The sequence below is a fragment of the Megalops cyprinoides genome, chromosome 15 (assembly GCF_013368585.1).
Source record: "Megalops cyprinoides isolate fMegCyp1 chromosome 15, fMegCyp1.pri, whole genome shotgun sequence".
In the NCBI taxonomy this organism is placed as follows: Eukaryota; Metazoa; Chordata; class Actinopteri; order Elopiformes; family Megalopidae; genus Megalops; species Megalops cyprinoides.
The window spans coordinates 12343602-12367737 of NC_050597.1; the positions used below are offsets into that span (position 1 = coordinate 12343602).

The 24136-nt window shown below is 47.2% G+C and overlaps 1 protein-coding gene across 2 annotated transcripts in view; it reads right to left on the reverse strand.

The window, feature by feature from the left end:
• arid4b (AT-rich interaction domain 4B) overlaps positions 1 to 24136 on the reverse strand; it is a 49334-nt gene that overhangs the window by 3575 nt on the left and 21623 nt on the right. Inside the window, exons 5-20 of one of the 2 annotated variants that reach the window (XM_036546915.1) lie at positions 23578 to 23668; positions 22793 to 22872; positions 21431 to 21522; positions 18897 to 19038; positions 17295 to 17374; positions 15300 to 15376; positions 13305 to 13453; positions 11461 to 11533; positions 10901 to 10995; positions 10345 to 10442; positions 9122 to 9368; positions 7852 to 8051; positions 4690 to 4869; positions 3538 to 3622; positions 2868 to 3075; positions 267 to 1505 (exon numbers count right to left, since the gene is read on the reverse strand). In XM_036546915.1, coding sequence (XP_036402808.1) covers positions 267 to 1505; positions 2868 to 3075; positions 3538 to 3622; positions 4690 to 4869; positions 7852 to 8051; positions 9122 to 9368; positions 10345 to 10442; positions 10901 to 10995; positions 11461 to 11533; positions 13305 to 13453; positions 15300 to 15376; positions 17295 to 17374; positions 18897 to 19038; positions 21431 to 21522; positions 22793 to 22872; positions 23578 to 23668 — 3136 coding nt within the window. The remainder of the gene's footprint in view (positions 1 to 266; positions 1506 to 2867; positions 3076 to 3537; positions 3623 to 4689; positions 4870 to 7851; positions 8052 to 9121; positions 9369 to 10344; positions 10443 to 10900; positions 10996 to 11460; positions 11534 to 13304; positions 13454 to 15299; positions 15377 to 17294; positions 17375 to 18896; positions 19039 to 21430; positions 21523 to 22792; positions 22873 to 23577; positions 23669 to 24136) is intronic. The other variant, XM_036546916.1, reaches the window with a different exon arrangement.

The following is a 24136-nucleotide window of genomic DNA, read 5'->3' on the forward strand; positions in this document are numbered from 1 at the left end:
TGTAGCATAGCGGTAGGGAGCAGGGCTTGTAACTAAAAAGTTGCTGATTCGATTCCCCACTGGGGCACTGCTGCTGTACCCTTGGGCAAGGTACTTAACCCAGAATTGCCTCAGTAAATAACTGTAGAAATGAATAACATGAGAAAACTGCAACCTATGTAAGTTGCTCAGAATAAGAGCGTCCGCTAAATGACAACAATGTAATCATGTAATGTAATTTTAGACACCCTCCATGCCCACGCCCAGCAAGGCCACCCCCACTGTACCTTTGGCCCTCTGCTCGCTCTCCAGCTGGCTGCTGCTGCTGAGGGCCAGGCTGCAGTTGCTGTTGCAGGAGAGGCTGCCCTCGAAGGCCATGGAGGGGGATCCAGCCCTCTCCTCGGGGGGCAGCTCCTGCAGCTCTCCCCCCAGGCTCTCCACCTCCACTGTGCTGCTGTCCGTCTCGCTGCGGCCGCCCGCGCTCTCTCCCAGCGCGGGGCCCGACCGGGGCGGGGAGGCCGGGGGGGCGGAGGCCAGCGGAGGGGGCGGCGGCAGGGGCGTGGAGGACTGAGTCCGGCTGGGGGCCTCGGCGGTGCTGCTGGCCAGCGCGGGGGACTCAGGGGTGGTGGGGGGTGTGTTGAGCACTGAGTTGCTGCCGCTGCTGGGGAACTCCCGGTTCTTCTCGGGCTCCGGCTTCTCCTCGCCCGCATCGTCCTCCTGCCCCAGGTCAGAGCGGGGCTCCTCGGGGGGCGGCACGGCCGGCGGGGGGGAGTTTGCTGCCTCTGTGTCCGAGTCCGAGAAAAGCTCCTTAAGGGTCTTCTTGGGCCACTGGGCCTGGATGCTGGACCACACATCCTTTTGGCCCTTGTTGCGGCCGCTGGGTAGCCTTTCATCTGTGCCCAGAGCCAGCTTGGGCCGCTTTTCGGGCACCTCCCAGAACCCGGAGGATCTCCCGCCCTTTGTCTTCTCCTTCAGCCCGTTGTACTTCTTGGAAGGGGATCCCCTGGCTTTGCTGCGGCCCCGTCCCACTCCCTCGGCGAGGGGCTCCATGGGGCCTTCTCCCTCGTCCTCTGAGCTGCTGCTACTGGACCCCTCCGTGGGGCCCGCGCCCCTCTCCCCCAGCCTCCTGGGGGAGCCAGTGGGCAGCCAGTCGCTAGTTCTGCTGCTGCCGCTGCTCCTGGGCTTGCTTTTGGTCTGGCTTTTGGGGGCGCGTTCCCCCAGGCCCTCCGCTTTGCGCTTTCGGCCGCTCCCCTCCCCCTGCGGGTCAGGCTGGCCCCTGCGTTTGCCTGTCTCCGCACAGTCCTGGCTGTGCGTTTCCAGGGCGCTCTCCCCTGCCGCTGGCCCGCCGCCGCCGCTGCCGCCCCCCTCAAGAATGCTCCCGCTGCCTTTCCAATGCTCCAACGCCTGGGGGCCTTCCGGAGGACCGCCCTCCCTGTGGTCGCTACAGCAACCGGCCCGCTCGTCTTCGTCATGGTCTCCCTCGTCCTCCTCCTCCTGCTCGCTCTCGTCGGTCGAGCTCTCGGAGGCTGGAAACGGCAGAATGAAACAGAATGATGAAACGAGTGGGACCATGCTGTGCGTGCAGGATGTGACATTTCAATGAATGACACCACCCAAAGGCTGGGATTGATGCATAGATCCCTGCTGCTTCAAATTCTTCAAAACATCAAAAAAATATGTTCATATTTTGCATTAACAGACCAAAAGACTACAACAAGACAGCTGGCTTTCTTTAAAAAAATACATAAATAAATAAAAAACATCCCACAACATGCAAAGCAAGACAGCATGTTCCCGATCTCTAATGGCATCGAGTAAAGGCTGTTCACTGGCCCCCACCTTAATCACCCTTTTCTCTAGCATGATGGAGCAGCAAGCAACCGAAAATCTGGAGGAGGGAGTCTATATCTGCTTCCGAACAGATGGAAAGCACTTCAACCACAGATGCCTCCTGACTTGTACAAAAAAAAAAAACAACACAGCTTAGCCGTGAACTTCTGCTTTCAGGTGACGGCCGTCTAATTGCCCACACACAACCTGTTCCTGAGCACTGGGCAAGCGGCTCCGCCAACGCGGAAAATCTTTCCTGGACTCAAAATCAACCTGAAGAAAGCCAAGGTGCTCCACCCACTAGCCCCATGCCAAGTTGAGCCTTCAGCCAAGACGCTTCTCAAAGGCCCAGATCTACAAGCCATCCAACACTTGGGCAGGAGCGTGCCGCTGTGGTTATGGACCATGTCTTATAACCATCAGGTGACACGCTCAATTTCCAAATGGGGCACTGTGATTATATTCTTATTCTTATATTCTGGCAATACCCAGCAGTACAAACTGATGTACTAATACATACATACCTAATCGTATACTTTATTGATCCCCCATGGGTAAAGACAGACATACTGAATTACCACAGATAGGGTATCTAGATGTCAAGAATTCCTGGTCTTGTGATTGCTACATTCATTAAGATATCAGCATTGACTTAGGAGCCATGATTAGTCATGGGGTAAAATATGTGTGTAGTGGATTTCAGGCTGGTCAGCCAAGTGGTTATCACTTTAGACCTCATTTACTTATTCTATGTATTTATTTTCATGAAAAACTTTTCAGAAGGCTTGTGCAAACATGTTGAATATTAGTTTCAGGCCACTCCAACCAATGGTTCAGCATGTGTCATGTAAGTGCCCATAATATTCACCTGAATAGGTAAAATTAAAAATTGTTGGTTTCCTTTGTGTTATAAATGAATCAACGGACGTATCATTTTCCAAGGTCAGTGATTTAAAACTTTCCACAGTTCCAGTCCACAATCATTCTAAATTTTCTTCATTTTCAAATTCTCAATCATCAGGAGACAGATGATGTGATTTTGATCACACTGATCTCACCTTGCAAACCATTGAGAATGGACGTGATCTCAATGGATTTGATGGGTGAGTGTTCGGTCCCTTTGTCGCTGTGGTTGTCCAGCTTGGAAAAGCCGTCGTGGGGAGCGCTGAATTTGGAGGAGCGGTGGACGCGATTGTTTTTGGATGGGGAAGGGTCCTCCCTGTCAGTCAGTTTCTCTGTCCGGTCCTTCTCTCGCTCCGTTTTGTTCTGCCGTGTATCAGACCAGTCATTAACAATCATGAGGTCTCAGTCATGGACAATGTTCCATTTCATTTCATGATTGACCTGGGTATAAACAGTACAAATTATGCTTCCGCCCCTTTTACTTTGTATTACAAAGTGACATGTACCTGCTCCATAAATGTATACAGACCCATAAGGGACCTCCTAAACATCAGGAAAATTCTACCAATTAAAATTATGCCATACAGGTTGGCAATGTAGCATAGCAGTAAGGAGCAAGATTCGTAACCAAAAAGTTGCTGGTTCGAATCTCCGCTGGGGCACTGCTGTTGTACCCTTGGGCAAGGTACTTAACCTAGAATTGCCTCAGTAAATATCCAGTTGTATAAATGGGTAACATGTAAAAGACTGTAACCTATGCAAGTTGCTCCAGATAAGTATATGTAAAGTAACAGGCCAACAGGCACCCAAGCCAGGAAGTCCCACCTTTATTTTCTTGCGGTGCTTTACTTTGGGGACGTTCTTGTTGGCCGGCCGCACAATCTTGTCCGCTTTTATCCACTCGTCATACCTGATTGGTGAAAGAGAGGACCGAATCATCACGTGTGCACACACATGCACCGCTCATGCACGCACACACACAGACACCCTGCCCGTGACAATGAAAAGCAACAAGAACATAAAGAGATGGATGGATGCTAAACCAAGTCCCTTCGGACAAATGTAGAACGGATGAAAAAAAGTCTAAAACAAGTTTATAAACGCAACCTCTGTAGCATGAAATGAATGACCAACTATAACAGGGTGAACATGACCAGGCTGCCTGATCCGGTTCATTTGCGAGAGCTTTTTTTTTTTTTTTTTTGAAGGGAAAAAAAAAAAAACACACCAGTGAGACAAAAGGAGAAATGCAAATCGCTTAAACAGGAAACGACAATGCCAAAGAAAAAAAAAGGCAGCTGATTCACCGAGAGCCTTCCAAAGAGAACCACATGACAACATTATTTCACGAGGAGAGGTCTAACCTGCCCTAACGAACAGGCGGATTGGGTCATCGCTCAGCACGCCTGGTAATCTCATCGCAGCGGAACTAATCTGCACTACAGTATTTGAACAGCCTCTAAGGTTAAGTTTGCCTGGTGCAGTGTAACAGGTTGGCAACAAGGCGTTTTCTTTTTCTGAATGTTCTATCGGTACTGATTAAGGCAACAGCATGTGTCTTCTGCAAGGCACTGTGAAAAAACCCAGCCCATCTGTCAGTGTTGAGGCTCGTAGGGGGAGAGTAAGTCCTGTCTTTTAACTACAAAGAGAAACATGAGGGAGACAGATGGGTTCCAGAGCAAGCGAAACAGATTTTTTTTCAAAGTGTACACTTACAGAAAATCAAACCATCAACACTTTGAATTTTGCCAATTTTTTATTTTCTCATTTGCCTTCCTGTGTTTGCCACTAGATGGCGATAGCCACAGTGGAGTACGTCCTGAGAGTCCCAAAGTGGAACTTTTTCCAAGGCGAACTGAAGGAGCCTCGTGACAGAGAAATATTTGTTGGGTTATGCACAGGGAGTACCTATTTGAAGGTAATCCGCACCTCTACTGAAATGAAAGGCATAGGTGAAATCCCCAGGTCCTGCCTTACCTGACGTTCCAGCCACAGTAGTGCACCAGGTAGAGCACCTCTCCCCCCTCCAGGTCAGACTCTTTCACAGTGGCTTCGTACGTCTTCTGATTGCGGCCTCGCCCATACCTCACCTGCACCTTCATCCCCGCGGGGTAACACTCAAACTCCTCCCCTTCCCTCTCCTGACTGCTGTCATCCCTGCAAGAAAGACAGTTGAGCACTCCCTCACCCTGAGTCTCCAATAATGCGCTGGCTACCCTTTGCACTACGTCACCAATCACACACCAGCTACGCCTCACTGTGGGGTGAGTTACTCCGTGCCCCGGGTTACCCATAATACCCAAACTAATACTCGCCTTGGGTCATCCATTACACCTCCCCGAGCTCACCGCTCCCCATTTCAGAGACCAGAGTCATCCAGGTCACCAACCTCCCTCCTTCAGTCCCTCTCTCCCTCTCCATCCCCCTCACTATATCACCTTCATCACCCCTCACTTCCTCCCTATCTGCCTACCTCACCCCCCCCCCCCCCACCCCACTCACTCTACACGCTCCCTTCCTACCTCACTCTTTCCCTCATTCACTCTGCCTCCTCCCTCTCCCTTTCCCACCTCTCTCCTTCCCTCTTTTCTCCATTGTGTTGTACTTCTTTGGTTCAGGCTCCTACAAACAAAACTGCTTTCCCGTTAAAGGCTGAATGTTAACAGAACACTCTGTAAGCTATACCACCCCTCCCCTCCTCCAGAATGAGGCTGATGTCCCTGACCTGACTCTATTTGACAGTTCTGCGAATCAACACACTCCCACAGCTGCTTTGGCTCATTCTGGAAACCAGGCTACAAGCCCTGGGTCTCCAGGTTCGCTACTATGGGAAACCGGCTTTGTCTGAGGTTGTCCGAGTCCTCGTCCCCACAGAGGGGCGCTGCGGGCGTGAGCAGGGCTGGAGGCGGGCAGCAGATTGCGCAGGTTGGCACAGCAAAGCACAGCGCAGCACAACACAACAGCTCAGCCAGCGTAACAAGGCGTCACGTTAGGAAGCAGAGCGAGGAAAAAGCGCGGTGAAGGAGCAGCCTTTGGCCCCGCTTCACGAAGGCAACGCCACTGCCACGGTACCCTCTTCCAATCCCAAAACGAAGGCAGAGGTAGACACAAGCTCCCCGCAAGTACAATCAGCATCATCCCTCGCCTGTCTACCCAGCAACACCGCCCACTCCAAGGCCAGTAAGCACTGGAACACTGCCGCAGGCAGACACTGGACGGGGACTATCGGCTCACATCTGAAAGCAGGTGCACAGCGCAGGAGAGAGCAAAGCCGGGGGGGCGGGGGGGGGGGAACTACAGGGGCGCCGCAAACTGGGGGAGCCCCATGTTCCAGGCAGCTCACAGATCCGACTCTGCCGAGTGCTGCGCGCTCAGTGACGCGGCCACACAAGGCTAACATCCTGATCTCTCTGTGAGGCCCAGGCTGCTGCCGCTTGCTGCTGTAACTTCAGAGGCTCTGGGGCTCTGACAGCACAACTCCTCTCCACTGACTCACTGCATCACCTGGCTTCACTCCACAATGTCATCTACACTGTCTCTGCCCTTCAGAGCAAAGTCAGACAGAGGAGGCTCGACGGAACAACACAGAACGTCTCTGTGTCTCAACCAGAAGAAAGTCTAAACCTGAGGATCACTAGGACTGTCTCTGTTGTATAGCATACAAACATATCCAGCAGCTCCTTATTCAGCTGTGAGCAGAGGCAGCCGAAAGATGCCTAAGCTTAAAAGAAGGTGTATGTGCATCTCACTGGGCTGCACTGCACCATCTCAACAGATGTCTGCACTTCCACTGAGAATGAAAAATCCAGAATACTGCAAAAAAAAAAAAAAACCAACTCTCTCTAAGCTAACACAAACAAGCTCTACACATTCGAGCGCATCAAACTCATATAGAACCCTGAATAGGCCAATCAGATTCAGATCAAGTTTCATGGACTATGTTTACATGCACAATACTGCTTTGTTAATGCGAACATTCAAGTATTCTGCCAAGGTCGTTTTATTCAGAATAAGATTTTATCCAGAATATTCCTCCTGCAGGTTTACGTCTGCGCACGTTTGATGTTTTGCAGGGAATCTTTCACTCGTTATAGTTCACTCCCTACCTAGCTGTCACAGCTAACAAAATGAGCTCACATTTGTGTGGTGGGAGTGACAGGACAGTTGTTCACAATAAGCTACACTGAAAAAAGTGCTAAGAAAACACAAGATAATGCAAAAGCAAGCATTTTCTGAGCTGTTTTCCTATATAAGACGATTACCGAGAAAATGCACACCTGTGCTTTACCAGGCTTTTTTAGGATTCTGCGATAATCATATATACAGGATTGTTAGTGGCAGTGATTTTCTAAAGGGCATGTAAACAGCTTATATGAAATAATATCTCAACTAGAGTAAGAACCATTATCCTGACCACCGTGTGCATTTAAACATAGTCACTGAACAAGAGCAGAAGTTCACAAGTCCCAGGAATTGCTTCCATTCAGAATCTCAAGATTGGCAACTTACCAGTCTGACCTAAACTCTGGAAACGGCACACATTGATTTTAATGGATCTGTATGTCTGTTTATTCTTAATTGGCAAAGCCCTTAGGTGAAAGCTCAGAACACAATAAAACAAAACACGAGCCTAAAGATGAGAAAAAGCTAGTGGCAAGAGCAGGAAGTAGCAGAAAAAAGCACTGGCGATGGTTTCAAGAAAGCAAGGGGGGGAAAAAAATGATGTTTCATAGATCACAGCAGCCCAGTGTTCAATGGGCTCCAGACAGCTCGGCACAGCAGAGAGAAGACAGACACGGCCCTGCACAACACGCTGTTTAAATAAGGCAGGTCATGCTTGGCTGCAGGCTGTACCCAGACCAGTCGTGTTACCATGTTTTCAGTCATGCAAACAGCGAGCTTGAAGGGCTTGAGCAGGGCCAGAGCAAATGAAAGTGAAATAGGAGCCAGGAGCAGAAAGCTTTCTCTGCAGACCGAAGGCTGCTTTGGCTTTGGTTCCCCCCGCTTAGAGTAACAAATGAGGAGCAGCTTTCTGACGAGGTCTCCTCCCAGAGCCCCGGAGCCCGGCGATCACAGGCTCTACCCCAGGAGGCAGACCTCACACAGCTTTGAGCCTGAGCCTCAGAGAGGACCACTTACCCAGATTTCTCCTTGTCCTCCAGCTCTTCGTGAGGGTCTGGCTTTATGCTCTCCCTCTGAGGGCACGGGGCTCCATCCCTGTCTTCATCGTCGTCTTCCTCCTGCTTGTCAGGGGCCACGCCCTCGTCTTCCTCGCTCTTAGCCTGAGCTGCCTCAGGTTTGTTGCACCCTGGCCCGATTGGCTCTGCCGCCTCCTCTTCCTGTGTGAGGAGAGTTACGACATCATTTCCTGCTCCCAGTTCCCACAGGTTCACAGCCCTCCACCTTTTGTACTGCACTCGGGACAACGGCACATGTCTGACCTGCATTTCAGTCAACAAGCGGATAAGGCCGCCAGCCAAAATGCGAATTTACACCAATTATCCTCTGAGAAAGAGATGAACTTAGCCAGCAAGTTAGCTAATGTCACCAAGAAAAAAAAGCAGGGCACTGGGCCGTACGGGAAAAGATGGAAACTGCTGAGGCTACTGAATCTTTGTGCTGCTAGCGTAGCCCGGCACTGGAGAATCCTGTCAGCTCCCAGGCTGATGACATTAGCCATGAAATCGCTGTGTATTCCACCAGGCTACATCCCAGCATGCCAAACAATCTGCCTACATGGTAGAAAGGCAATGCAGGAAGCTCGGTCTCTTGGCATGAAAGTTTAAAGCATTCCAGCAGTGTCAGTCCCTGGCAAAAGGGTGTTCAGTAATGCTGGGAAGATTGGGAACAAACTAAAGCAATCTCTAAAGCCAGAGAATGTGAACACATTTGTGTTGCTGTACAAAACTAGCAATTCATTTTTCTTTTACCATTAGGCATTAAGTAGTTTTGTTTGTTTATGACTAATATTCACCATCAGATTTTCTCACATCAACACAAAACACACTTTTATTTGACACAACTGAACTTAGAGGCTAAACTTCCTTTCATAAAGAATGGGGGCTGGTGCATGCAATTTATAGATGTGTTGAATGTTTCCCATGTCATGTGATACAACAGCGCAAAGACATGCCGATGACCTTGACCTTTGGGGTTTTTTAAATATATTGATGCTTTTCTTAGTAACACTGGACCGCACAAAAGGGCTTATCATCCCTATCTGAGAACCTTCCGTAATATGCAGAATTTGAACTCCAATTAAGATCTGACAACGTAATGGCAAATGGCCTAAACTCTATCCCTTCTGTAACATGACCCCTGGTTCAACGCTACATCAGACCTGTCCACGCTGCAGAGCTTTGGCTGGGTGGCCCCAGAGCACGCTGGAGGAAGGGGGAGGGGGTGTTACCTTGCACACTGCAGGCTGTGTGGCACTGGGCTCGCTCTCTGGCCACGGCCTTTGCTCCTCGCCGCCCCCCCTCTGTTCGGGCGTGACCCCTTGGCTGGGAGGGGCGGGCGACGCAGTGGTCCCCCCCCCTGCCACCTCCATCTTCCTCTCCGGTTTGGGGCCTTGCTTGTTAGCTGGCTTCTGAGGCAGGGCCATCTGGAAAGCGATTCCAGTGGAGTTACAATACTCCTCAAACCCATACAGGTACCTGCAACAGAGGTGTCAGAGGATCGGAATTAGGTGATGAGATCGGCACACTTGAAAAAGTTTCTGAAAATACGTGACAGAAATGAAGATGGATGAACACACATCTCTGCCGCGCACCATTTCTTGCATGAATCAGAGTAATGATTTTCGCCGAAGTTTCAGCTGCAGAGGAGACCTGTGCTGGACGCTGGAGGTGTGTGCAACCCGAGGCATTGGCCTCTGTTACAGGAAGCGGTGCATGAGAGTTGTTTGCTTATTGATCCAGTTAGGAGAGAAATAAAGCAAACTAAGGAGGGCGAGCGTGAGGCACGCGCCAACAAGGACCATCCACTCCTGCCCTCTCACACCAAATGAGCCGTTTAGCTGCGCCATGACAGAGTCTCCCTCGGATCAATAGCTCATAAACCGCACACACGCCCACTGCCTCGAAAACCCCTACTATTCTGGGGTGCAGGGGCTTAAAGTGGATTCTCCTGAGGCAGCAGCAGCCAGCGAGGTGGCGGGGAATTGGGCCTGACACATTTACAGCTGACTAATTACCTTTAAACCCTGGTCATTGTTTCCCTACTAAAGGCCAATTTCATTTTTTGTTATGCTTGGCACAAAGAACAAAGGGAAAGGCTCCTCTTAATTAACCGGGGGGGGGGGCTCCCTTTGGGAGTGCGGACTGTAGCCGGACGGGACGGTCCCTCACAGGTGCCGGGATTAGCGCTCACCGCTCCGCAGGCTGTGATGGACACGGCCGCCCCCGCGTCCCGTCCCCCCATGCAACAGCTGAGAAACAGGCAGAGCACTACAGCGTTGGCAGAATGGTCGCACGCCAGTGCCCTGCGAGGCCGAGCCGTCAGAGCGTGGCCGCATACATTAGAGCTCCCCGATTCCCAGCGTTCCCCTGGGACACGTTAACGGGCCCACCGCGAACACGGACGGGTTCTGGGAGGTGGGGACTAACACACCCAGGGGAGTGAAACACGTACTTTCTGTAGGCGCACTTGACATTGTAGCCCGCGGCGGAGTTAAGCACAGGGATCCCCAGGTCCTGGTAGACCTGCTTCCAGACAGAGCCGCTGTCGATCTGTGTGAGAGCGGGGAAAGGAAGGGAGAGAGAGAGAGGGGAGGAAGGGAGTGAAAGAGAGGGGAGAGATGGAGGGAGACGGTCCTTGTGAGCCAGATGTTGGAAGCTGGCAGACTCCAGACGTGCAAAAGCTGCTGAGAATACTGAAACAGAATAGACTGTCTTTCCCTGCCAAAATAGCTGCAGCAAGGAGGCACGCATATTCCAACCTTGCACTGCTCATGCACTCACACATTACATTACATGCATTTAGCAGATGCTCTTATCCAGAGCGACTTCCAGCACAATAGAGCGTAAGTGTATCCATTCAACTTAAAACACCCTGAATGCAGTGTTAAGCTGTAACCCCACAGTATGCACTACACTCTCACTTCACCTAGGTGGAAAGTGAAACAAATAACAATCCATTTTCTTGAGAAGCAGAAATAAAGAATTTTTCACAAAGGCAGCAAACTCACATTGTCAAACCCTCCCAGTGTGTGCACTAGTCTGTAGAGCTTGAAGAGGTTGAGGTTTCTGTAGCCCAATACCGGCCTTTTGTTAATGGGTGTACCTGCAGGAGGGGGGGGGGGGGGGTATTACAGTGATTAGAGTGAGTTAGATAGGTTTTACTTTTTAAGTAGAATTTAATTTCAGTTCTGATTCCTTCATTGGGACTGCATGATGTAACATAAACTGTGTACATGGCAAGACAAAGAAAAGGCATCAATCATTCTTCATGGAATGGATCTAACCAAAGGACTAAAATCTGAGGAGTGCTGTAGACAGTTGTGTTTCGAGTGCTTAAGTGCATGTTAATATCCACTTCTCTGTAGCTGAATGTGTTTCAACATGTATAATATTTCTGTAAAGGATTAATCAGTCATTTTAAACATACCCATCCAGAACTGTGTGTATTACATGAGAGGAGGTGAAACAGAAGTGATTTCCTTTTTAAATAATACACATAGGGGAGTGGAACCTGAAGCAAAACCTTTTGACCTGATGTCTTGAGTAATGTCTGGAGAGAGAATCTCACCCCGGTCCACCATGAACTTGTACAGCTGTTGCAGGAAGTTGTCCCTCTCCTCTGGAAAAGGTTCCACTTCCTCCTAGAGAGAGGAAACCCAGAATGAGGCAACAGGACTCCACCCACCGGGCTGTGCCAGTCGTTCTACAAATCAAGCAGTTGCAGTTTGACAGACAGCAAAACTAGGAAACCTATTGAGAGCTCTAACAGAAAATTAAAACTGTATGCAAGCTTATCAGGGGTCGATACTCAGGCTCTGATACTGTGACCCATTGACGTATCCTTTGGTGTCTAACAGGAAGTCATGTTAAAGCCCTGTCATTAAGGCATGAATGGAAAAAAACGAATGAATGAACAGACAGTCCCTGTTTCACAACATAAGCTAATGTTTATAAAAATGCAACAATGGTTTGTTTTATAACACAAAGTCATTATTTATGGTTCACATCTGATTAAGTAATTCTGAAAAAATTTGCATCCATTTGCAGTAGCTTGAAAAATGAATATAATGTAATGTAATGAACCAGACCAATTCTTAAATGCGTTTTGTTGTTTAATTTTAAGCAAGTACACAGCAAAACAGCAGATGAAAATGCCATGTCGGTTTGTTACATTGTCTTTATTTTATTGTATTGTTTTCCTACAGTGAAGCAATGAGGGGCAGCTGCAGAATTTATCCCTTGTGTGTGTGTGTGTGTGTGTGTGTGTGTATGAGTGTATTCGTGTATACATGTAGTGCCCGCTGTGTATAAATGCAGATTCAGACTGTCATTTGCATCTTGCCCTTCTCCATGTCACGCCATCATTCCATTCGAACCCCTCTTGCAGTTTGAGTCAATGGGAAAACACGATTCAATTCGCAGAAACCCAGTTTCCGAAAGGGTTTCCAGGAATGCAGAGGGACTGCCCGAACTGCTGAAAACCCCGTTTTACACAAAGCGCCGCTTTGCAAAGGGGTACACATTAATAAGTACAATCAAATCTCACGGTCCAGTTCCAAACAGCTTTGTTTTGCGGGTCCTGCTGATGACCTTCTCCTGACCCATTTCACACATCATAAATTTCGGCTAAATTTGGCAAAGAAGTGATCCCAGCTGCCCTTGATATAGGAAGCTGTTATGATGCCAAAAACGGTCCAGTAGCCTTTCAACAGACTTGAAATTAGACCCTTGCTCTTACTTGTGAAAATAATAGAGACTGGATGATGAAAGTGTACTCTTTTAGATAAAGAGGACTGCAAAATGTGCTCTAGTAGTGACATTTCATTACCGAATGAGGAAAAGAAAGATCAACCAACTAGAGTAAGTGACAGACCATTATTCAAACTTGCGAGTCAAATGTGAACCATTTCCACGACGGGCTAGGGAGTGATAAGGAAAGGCAGCAGGATTCATTACGCCAGGAAGAGGGGGTTTGTCATATCATTAACTGGCTGTCTTATGAGGACTACAAATTACTCTTCAGATCTTTCATCCTAATTGCAATATCTAGTTAATCAAAAGCAAATACCATTAATGTGGTTTAAATATTAATGCGCTGAGAGGCTGAGAACAACTCATATCTGATAAATTTCTGATTTCTGATAAATTCAGAACACAAAGAAATGCACCTTTCACCTATATGAGCAGCTAGCAGTCTGGGCACCAGAGCTATCATCCTGTGGACACTGTTGACTGTGGCCGTCTCCCAGAGCAGTGTCAGGTCAATAAACCCAATAAATAAGTCCCTTTACCTTATTCATCATTACACCCAACTTATCATCACATCTTCAAATTCAAACACATCTAGAAAGGCTTAATGTGTTTCCTTTTTGTAGCCCCTGATGCCCCAAAATTCAGTGCTCCTGAAATTACCTCTTCTTCCTCGCTGCTGGCATCTTCCTCCTGTGCCTCCTCTTCGTCCTCCTCATCTTCCTCGCTGCTGGAGGTCTCATCCTTCACCTCCGTCCTCCAGGTGCTCGGCACCACGCCCCGGCGCAGGAACTCCAGAGCCGCGTCTAGCGCTGACAAAGAGTGGCACGGCATTACACAATCACATTACACCGTTCACAGTAACAGCATTACGCAATACATAACCTACAGAAACAGCATTACACATTACACTGCAACAACATCATACAGTACACAACCCACAGCAACAAAATTACACATCATAAAACCCAGAGCAACAACATTACGCAGCCCACAGCAACAGCATTTCATATTAGACAGCCCACAGTAAGACAACGATACATTACCCAACCCACAGCAACAGCGTTATACAACACAGCCACACTGTCACAGCAGCTGGACAACATTCACCTGGCAATATACCCACTGCTGGACACAGTTACATAAACACTGCTTTGGACTAAACCATACATTTACTTCCATTCAGTTACATAAGGATCCGGGGCCAGTCATGGTGGGTGGGGACAGATTTATCCACTGAAACTGACAACAAACATCTAGTGCTGGGAAACACAATGGTGTCCTGTATGCACTAATATCAGCTTTTACCTAGTGGGAGGCTGAGGATTCTGAGGGAGGCTGAACCCCCCAGTTGTGTGGCACTGTCATCTGTCATCAGTGACTCGCCGATTTAAACCAATCGCAATGTTTTCTACAGAGGGCAGTCTTTTGATTGGTTCATATAAGCCAGTAATTGCCTCCTGTTAGAGTTCGTGATGTCTCACTCTCCCGTCATTACCGCTGCCATGCTGAGCACATCTATCCTGCCTTCATCACTGCCCTAAGACTTTGATTGCAACTGACAGCTTTCTTTGTTCTCTTTAAAAAAGGTGAACAGGTGAATTTGGCGATCCACAGAGTAAAACATCTGCTCCAAAAAAGGCTGCAAAAAAATAAATAAATAAATAAATAAATAAAGTGGAAAACGCTGCTGTATCAGCAGGGTTCTAGGATGCAAAATTCATGATCATGCTGAGAAGGATTTGATGGCATTCAACAGTGAGCCTTTGCTAAGATTTGCTTTTGTCACGTTACTATGCCGAAATCAGATGTGAACTGCCTCTGCTCTCAATAGTAAAGATGGGTTTGGTTACAATTATAAAGCTGGTGTTATGCAGGAGGTGAATTATGCAGAAGGCATGCATTTTTAAATTGTGTCCCCTTTCATGGGGGGGTGCTGAGACTATGTGGGTGCGACACGGTGCCAGATGAAAGATTCAAACACGCTCCCAAAAAATCAATTTGCAATCCATCAGAGAATACATTTTCTCATGGGGCAGCTCAGGTTCTGTCTGTGCAAAAAAATCACACGGGGGGGGGGGGGATACACAAACGGCGCTATTCAAACTGGCTGAGACAACTTCTGCCTTTTAGTCATAAAACGTTACTGTGGTAGCTGCTCAAACACTTAGTCAGGCAGCTAGTGATTCAGTGAGTGAGCGACACTCTTTTCTAGGGCTGTTTCCTCCAGCTGGTGCCAAAAAACAGGGAACATTAAACGCTGGGCGCTCCTCTGGGCATCTCCACAAGGTCGCTCCGGTAATTGTGCCCGAGTCCTGGAACGCTTGACGTAGTGCAGGGGCTGATTATGCAATAACGCTGTGCTCCCATGCACACATGGCCTCAGAGCTGTGCACGCTACAGCAGAGCGCTCCCCTGAACAGAAAGCACTGATCCTGTACCAGCACCAGCTTTTTTCACAAAATGGCCCGCTTTGGGACGGTGTTGGGTGAGCTGATCCAGGATCAGATGGAGGCATAAAATAGCCACTCTGAGGTGGGGTGGGTTCCTGGAGAGAGCTCCACTCCAACAGTCTCTGATCACACCCACGGTAGCACTTATTTCCCATAATCCACCTGTTCACTTGAACCCTCCCCCCTGCGATGCTGCCCTCCTTACCTGGCTTCAGCCCCGCGTCCGCTTTTGGAGCCGTCTGGATGTCGATCTCGCGGACATCCTTCCGTAGCACTGCATGGCTGCAAGGCAAAACACACCCAGTCCATCAGCCCCTATGACCGGCTAAAGCTCAGAGAGGAGACTAGAAGAAGCCACACACACACTCCCTACCAGGTAAACACACCTGGATTTAAGTGACTAGGGCACCGTTTTAGTCTTGCAATATGTAATTTAATTTCTTAAAGTACAACAGTGTTTCCTTTATAATCATCAAGGCCTGGATGAAACAGCACCAGCCCTCAGGCATAGGTTTCTGATAACCCCCACCGGGGGTTACACAGGTTCATCTCTGCTTCTAATAGTGTAGTGCAGATATAACTTTTTTTGGGAAGCTTAAGAGAGCGTGACAAAGAAATATGAATGGTCCATCACACAAATTTTGCTATTAATTCTAATATAATATGGCTGTTTAATGAAGCAATAATGGCTGGTTACTTAAATTCGTTAATACCGGTGCCATTTTTCACATTTCACTTTTTAAACAGCCCTCTCCTTCAGGCCATTACTGCTAAAATTAAGTGCCTGGCAAAAAGGATAACATGAATAGATCAAAATGTGAACCTCTTAATAGTTGACCGTGAAAATGTACTTCTGCATGCTATTTTAAATCTAATCATACATAATGCAATTTGAGCACTGAGCGAAAGCTACATAAACACAAAAAGTGCTGTTGCTCATAAAAAAATACCTTTGTTAAATGACACACACAGGTTTTTATCAGAAATTAAAAATAACCCAAACACTGCACTCCACAGAGCTGGGGCACTCACAATGAATAGCAAATGTTAAAATGACTGGAGGGCTGGTGACAGGTGACCTACAGGTGGACATAGTATTACTGGGCACACAACTTCTTTGCCCCTGCTACTACTTAATTCAAAAGCGTAGGTGTACACTCCCCCTGAGTGGGGGATTTTTACAGCAACGGAAAAGGATCAAAAGAACAATCGGGCACACCCCCCATGTGCTGCTTTGGCAACCCAGAGCTCCCCACCGGCCTCTCATTTCACTCTTCTCTGTGGGAAAGCACTGACACTGCACTGTCTGCTCCTTCTTTCTAGCAGAGCTCTGGACCTCCACCAATCCATTAACCAATGCTGCCTCTTATCTAGCGGAGCAGCCTAAAATAAAGGCAGCATGCCGGTGAGTGATTACTACATAAAAGAGGCTGTCTGTGTCTTGACCCACTCATACATAACTCACATGTGCTGGGAAGCCAGGAGGGGGGAGAGAATGAATTAGACTGACAGCCGTTCAGAAGACACTGATCTCTGCTCCTGCCCACACCAGGTTGAAACTGCGTCCGAGAGGAATAAACAGCTCTGGAAAGTAGGTTAGAACCTCTACGGGGTGTCCGAAAGACTTTGGCAGAGCGTGCCAGCTTTTGTTTTGTCTAGTCAGCGAGGACACCACACTGCAGTGCTGCGCTGCCGGTTGAGGGAGGGAGATTCCGCCTTTTCAAAAAAACTCCCCTCCTGCACGAGGCAGACGGGCTTCTGCTCCCTATCTAGGCCATCTGCCTTTATCAAGCCTCATCTGATCCGCCACAAGGAGCCGAGCCGACTTCACTAAGGAGGCAGAAAATAAAGTACCGCATTCTATCAAGTGCCAGTCCGCACATTCCTCCCAACGTCCTCACGGCCCTTCTCGTGACTTGCTGTGGCTCCTGGCTGCTGGTGGGCTTACTCATTATTGATGGTGTCTGAACACCTTGTCTAAGCCATCCCCACACCACACTGACCTTCCCAGAGAGAATTCTCTCCCTCAAAACTCCTTTTACATTATGTTACATATATTCATTTGGCCGATGCTTTTATCCAGAGCAACCTATAAGTGACGCAGAGTACAACACAACTCCTGAAAGCAGGAGGAGCTGGTGTGTCTTACGAAAATGCAAAACTGAACAGAGCTCGCGTTTTTAAATGTGAGGTGACTCACAACTTCCCATCCTTGAAGGAGCGGACGAGGACGGTGTCCTTTTTCATCACCACCTCCTCGCTGCAGTCTGGCGAGATCACCTGCAAAAAAAGGTGAGAGAGAGACAGAGAGTGAGAGGGTGTGCACATCCATCAGCAATGTCGCAAAAAGAGCACTGGTCAACAGACAGGAGACGAACACAGGTCGAATCTCCCCTATCCCCAAAGAGACACATGCTCTCTCACTCTGTCTCACACACACACACACACACACACACACACACACACACACACACACACACACACACACACACACACACACACACACACACACACAGAGCTTCCCTTCAATGCTGTTGTCGCATCTGCCACAGATACGCATCTAGATCTTACCCCTCAAAACTTTGTTGTTTAACTCACGCTCATGCAAAACAGCAGCGCTACAACCAATTAATTCTGCTGAATCCCTCATTTGCCTGCCTGGAGAAAGAGGGAAGGGAGCAGAGTGCGGCTCCTGAGTGTGCCAAATACAACAGCCCAGAGGCGGCAGCGTGCAGATCGGAGAGCAATAATGAATGGCACAGTGTTATAGTACTCGTCCCTAGACTTCTCTGCACAACTTAGAACGAGTCTCCCAAGGCGCGAGAGACACCTAAGCAAATAACGGAGACAACTATATTGCGCATGCAACAGAGAAGGTTCCTTTGAGAATGCAGTAAGCTAGTGTTACATAAGCTACCCACCCAAAAGAACCTCAACTAAACCTTCACGATTTCATGATTTCATAGTAGAAAACTGAGGGTACATGCTGTCCTCACAGGCTGATAACTCACCTAATCACCCAAATCACCCAAAAATTTAGGAACACAGTGCATTTTAGTATTTGCAGTACATTGTTCTAAGGCACTGAACAAGGAATATAGAAGTTGTTCTCCATTCAAGAGAACAGCGGAGCTGCGTAACTCCTGACAAGCATTTTGAGCGTTGTGTTCTAGACAAAACAGACGCGATTTGAATACTGTGATTCGCTGTTGAGATTCAACTACTCAAGTGTTGTGCATGGGAAGAGGGTCCTTTGATCAGGAAATCCGAGGAGATCGCAGCAGATGCGACTGTCTGTGTTTTAACCGAGGAAAGTAACAGCATTATAACCAGCTACATTCAATGGAAAAAATGAACTCAAATCTGTATGCGCTATAGTGCAACAGAACAGAGCTTAACACTGATACTGTGTGTGAGCTGAATTACAATCTGGACCATAATTATATCTTAAAATGTTCATATTTTGTGCTCTTATTCCAGGGTGTGAGGATAAACACTAATATATACATCCCATACCTCTCTCCCGTTTAAATCTTGATCAGTTTGTTGTGTTACAGACCAAAGAAAGGTACTGGCGCTACCCCACAGTTCCACTAAGGTGCATAAAACACCAGTAAAATTCATCAAAAAGAAGTTCCGTATCACTTGGGGGATAATGAAGACTCAAAGAACACATGTTTAACTTATCTGTATTATTAAAAACAGCCATGTTATTGAACGAGTCAGTTGTGCTAAACAGCTAATAGCTGTACAGGGGCTGCAATGGGCTCAAACCGCCATACCAGTGAAGCTGAGGGCTTACCAGTGCTGGGTACCATGTAGTCTTCTTTTTGTCATTGGTGGGAACTCCCTCCACACACACCACCTTCCCCAACAGCTCATCGTTAACCTGCTGGTCACCCTCCTCTTCCTCACTTGAGGATGAGGATGACTCCTCTTCTTGACTGCAGGGTAAAGCCAAGGTGTAACAGAAAGGTGAACGAACATAAGAACAATGAGAATCTCAGATAGCCCCTATTGATACAGTAATAACAACGACTTGGTCATACGGCCCTTCTCGTGCATATACACATATAATAAAAACATATAATAAAAATCTCACAAATTCACAATATCAGTACACCAAAAATGTACAAATAAATATTGAATAAACATGCTTGAATCACCCACGAAAACAACAGAAATCAGACTGTCTTCTGCACAACACAGAAGAGGCCATAGACAGCTTCTGCTTTATAGTGAGCTGAAGGCCTCACAAAGGACAAAGTGTCATATGAAAAGAATTGTCCAATCAGAGCTTATCCTTTAATTAAGTGAAAAGAAAAAGACCAATCAAAGAGACCTTGATCAACAGGTTCTATTTGCATGTAAAAAATACTTTTCCATTTAGCATGCTTATGGGGGTAGCACACTAGGGTGCCTGACTGAACCCCTGAGGCCTCTGGTCTGTGATGAAGTGTGCTGTCTGGCATCAGGGTGCTCCCTCCCTATATTCCTCCTCTATGAGCTCCAGCCTCCTGCTTCTCTCAGTGCAGAAGGGAGCACCCTCTGCAACAGCATGCTGTCAGTACCGGGCTGTGCAGAGGGGAGGCGCCAGTGAGAGACAGAGAGGAGGCAAGGCACAGCCTTTTAGCTACAGGGTACACCCCATCTGCTTGATAAAGGCAGGGGATGACTCAAAATGAAGCATCCTCTGTGAATGAATTCACCGACTGGCTCGCATTTGACAAAGAGCATTACTGGCAGTCGGGTTTCAGCAAGGAGGGAGAGCTCTTCCCAGAGCTGCACGCCAGGCAGATATGCGCAGTCAGACCACTGCACCACCAGCTTCCCAGCATCTCCCTCACTCTCTTTCTTGTTTATATAGTCCTGGCTCCATAAACAAAAAAAAATTCATCGCCAGCAGCAAGAATGCACATTAATCCTCAGTGCGGTAGGCTGGCATGCAACGCACAGAACCGCCAGCACTAACACTGGCGTTCAGAAACGCCCTCTGCTTTCCCCATACGTGCAAAAACCGAGCTTGTAGGACAACGTGCAAAGAGGGTGCCTTCGGTGGAAGTCAGCTAATGACATCCAGATCAGACCGCAGACAGGCAATCACTTTTTAAACACCCGGTACAAACGACACCCCTTCTCCTTTACATATCCCTGACACGGATCAAGCAAATAAGAATCTTAATCCTCTCTCAGTGCCATCTGGCTGTTGCGCCATCTGGCTTTTGATAACACATCAAACCAGGTCCATAAATTCTATACAAATTACTCTCAGAAAGGTGCAGACTTTAATACAGGATTATCTGAGGACTTTTCCAGGTGCTATGGTGGGTTCATTTTCCTGACAGCTCTTTTCACTATATGACAAGAAGATGCTTTCAATAATGAAACCAGCACTGCTAAAAAGACTCAAGATTTGACTTCACTTGAATTCGACAGGCAGCATACATATTAACCACACAACAGTGATCTATCATAATATGTAATGCTGCTTTATGTTGTAATGGTTCTTTCTAATTGATGGACAAAAAAAAAAAAAACACATCCCTTTCAGATCCCAAAGCGATAGTTATGCTAAAATGATGATGCTTTCTCTCAGCCTCTGAAGTACCCCATTTGTTAACAGACTCGTGGGACGCCCCGAAGACCTGGCAAATTGCTTTTGATGTTCAGAAAAAAACATTGACTTTATCATAAATATTACTTGCGGGGTGGGGGTGGGGGTATTATAATTCACAAGTTCTTCTTGTCCTCTTTACACTATTGCTAAGAGGAAAAGGCCCAATTAACTGCCACAAGCCAATGCTTTATTCCCAGCTGGAATGTCCTCCTCCCTGGAGACGTCAGTACCATAATTCACACCGAGCGCAATACTGCAGGTGACGGGCAGAAAGGAAATGCAGAAAACCCTCCTTTGCCTGTGCAATATGCGGTCAATGAGCACCTCCGGGGCCCCAGACAGCCAGCTCCTCTCATTCATGCGCCAAGACAGGAAGCACTCAGGACTGCGGCGTGTGCCACATGCTGTAGGCCTGCTGCCTTTGGGTGAATGTCATCTTTGTCCCAGAGGGCACCGGAGAGGAGAGAGAGAGTGGGGTTGGGGCTGTACGTTTAGCAAGGCTGTGCTTACTGGCAGCATTCAGCGTGCTTGTCAAAAATGTCTTTTTCCATGTTTTTTTCCCCCCATATTTCTCTGCCACTCTTAAGCAGGCCCTTTTAATATGCTGTAATTACAATTAAAGGCAACTGGCTGACCCTTCTGCTGCTCACCCCGTCGACAGGCAAGGCAACAAACACTCCCTGGAAGCGCTGCTCCCTGTCACGGCGGCCGATACTCACACTGGATTGGATCGTCTGCCTCGGTTGGTCTTCTTCCCGATGACCGGTGTACCAAAGTGTTCCGGGTTTGTGAGGGGGAGGCGGTCGAGCGTCTGAGAAAGACAGGTTACATGAGACTCTTGGACAAATCACACCTGCTGCTCTGTACAGAGGGCAGTCACATATATGGCTGGGATATCATACCAACTTGTCAACAACCTTCAATGGTCAATGGCAAATGTGCTCATTGCATTACATTACATGCATGTAGCAGACACTCTTATCCAGAGCGACTTCCAGCACAATGGAACAGAAGTGTATCCATGTATGAATACACATTGCTGTAGGCTCATCTCGCGTTCCTTTACACTCATCACATTGCAAGCAGTTCCACAGCCTTGACTCTCACAGACTGGGCCGGAATGAGAGTCACTTTAGCAGTGCTCTAGAGAACGTGAGCAGCATGCAAATGGGGTGGCTACCCTTCCTGCTGAATGTGACACTGGGGCCATGTGGGGAAAAAGGGTGTTCATTAAGGCAGGGCAGTGTGTCAACAATGTAAGCTCTCAAACCAAAGAATGTGCACGCATTTCTTTTCCTGGCTGAAAATAGCGATGCGTGAGTCTGCCTTTGATCTGAACACACTCAACATTCATTCGCCTTGTTTGTTTATGACACAGCCAATTTTCATCTTTGAATTTTCCGCAAGACAAGATAATTCTGCAGTTGATTTACAATCATATCATAAACTTTGACTTTTTTAAATCTGGGACATCACCGAATTTTTCCCCCACATTAAGTAAGATAGTTCTGCCGTTATCTGTTATTGTTTGAAAACTTTAGTGCACTGTTAGGCTTGGAAAATCTCACCAGAACTCTATTAATTAGAAGAATTTGGCTTAAATAAACACTATACCTTTGCCCCTATTAATTTAGGTTTGTTTTAAAAAATTGTATTTTCTGCCAATAACATATCTGTATCACTACAAGGTTACCGTCCCAACCACCCAACCAGGAATTCACACTTTCAGTCCTTATTATCTATCATCATTTATTTAATGTGTGCAAGGACAACCATGAACCAGGTAAACTGAAGTTGAAGCTGTGGGAATTCTTGATGTGAAAGGGGTTATATATTTTCAAATTGAAGCTACACCAACTCTTATTAAAGATTTATACAGTGTTTCAGAGGTCTTTAAAACATCAACTGAGACCACCATATCTAAACATTTCTTAAGACTGGTCTGTTAATAAAAAAAAAAAAAACGGGAAAGATGCTCTTGGCAGTTTTGTAAGGGCAAGAATGTGCTTTTTGAGAATGGAAGTGCGGTTTTCAGTCCCGCCACACTGAACGAGGAGGGATGTAAATGCGATGGAGCTTGCCTCGCTCTCTGCAAAGTGGCGCGCTCCTTTCAGGCACAGGGAGGACCGCCTCAGGGTCTTCTCATCACCGTCGTCAAACACTGCAGGAGGGAGAGAGTCATATGAGCCAGGGTGTCACTCGTGCTGCTTCAGGGCTCCAACACACAAACATACACAGACTATATACAGGCAGACATATAAACACACACGCACACAAACAGATACAAAAAAACAGACACAAATGCATACAGACAGAAAAATAAGCAGACACAAATGCAGACAGACAAAATACACATACACACTCAAATACATACATGCATATACACAGAAATACATACAAACACACATACACAAAAATACACACAGACAAACATACACACACAATACAAGACAAGACAAATACACATGCAAAGTCATTCTCAATTACACAAGTAAACGCCGAGTAAAACATCGTTTTGCTTCTACTGTTGCACTATGAGGGAATTAGCATAACATCGGCTGGTGGGGCCAACCTGTTCCAGTTCACTGAGTTACTTATTCAACCTCAAGCCTCTCTCCTAGCACCCATTAAGAGAAATAATAGCACCTGCCCAGATTACACCAGGTCTATGAGCCACTCATTCATTAATATACATCCTGGAGAAAAGGAATTCCAGGCCTGTTTTGGCCATTCACAGGACCACCATTTCAAAAGCGTGTGAAGTTACCACTAACAACAGAGGCAAATCCATGTTTGCTGAATTAGCCTGGAAGTTGAATTCCTCCATGACATGGTGAGTGAGGCTGTAATCACATTTAACTCTTACCGACGGTGTACAAGCTGGCATCTGTTAACTTGTTGATGATGGCTTCCTTGTACAAGCCATCCGAGTTTTTCACCTCCACTACAGCTCCGACCTACACCAAGAACAGGAGGGAAAAAAAGTTAAAGTGAATTACAGAGACAGTGTCGTCAATTCTTCTGAGTGTCACCAGCCTGCTCTCCAAAAGTCGCTTTTCACAGACAGACTGGAGGGTTTTCAGCAGGGTTATTAAGGTTATTTTAGCAGGTTATAATGTGTTTGCTGCATTTCTGAGAACTCTTGATATGGGCATGAAACTGCTTGCTTGTATTTCTGATTTAAGAAATATGACAGAATGAATATTTAGCCACTTCGGTATACAAATTTCTCTTGGTCACTCTACAAGTCTGCAAATCTGGTGTGGAACATGGTGAGCTGGCAACACTGTGTTGAGGATATAGACTATACTGTTACATAATAAATCTTGTCAACTAACCCTCCCGTGATGTTGGGTTCCTTTTTAAAATACTTTATGACAGTATTAATTCCTGAGGTAGAAATGATTCTTCTGTGTAAGAAGCAT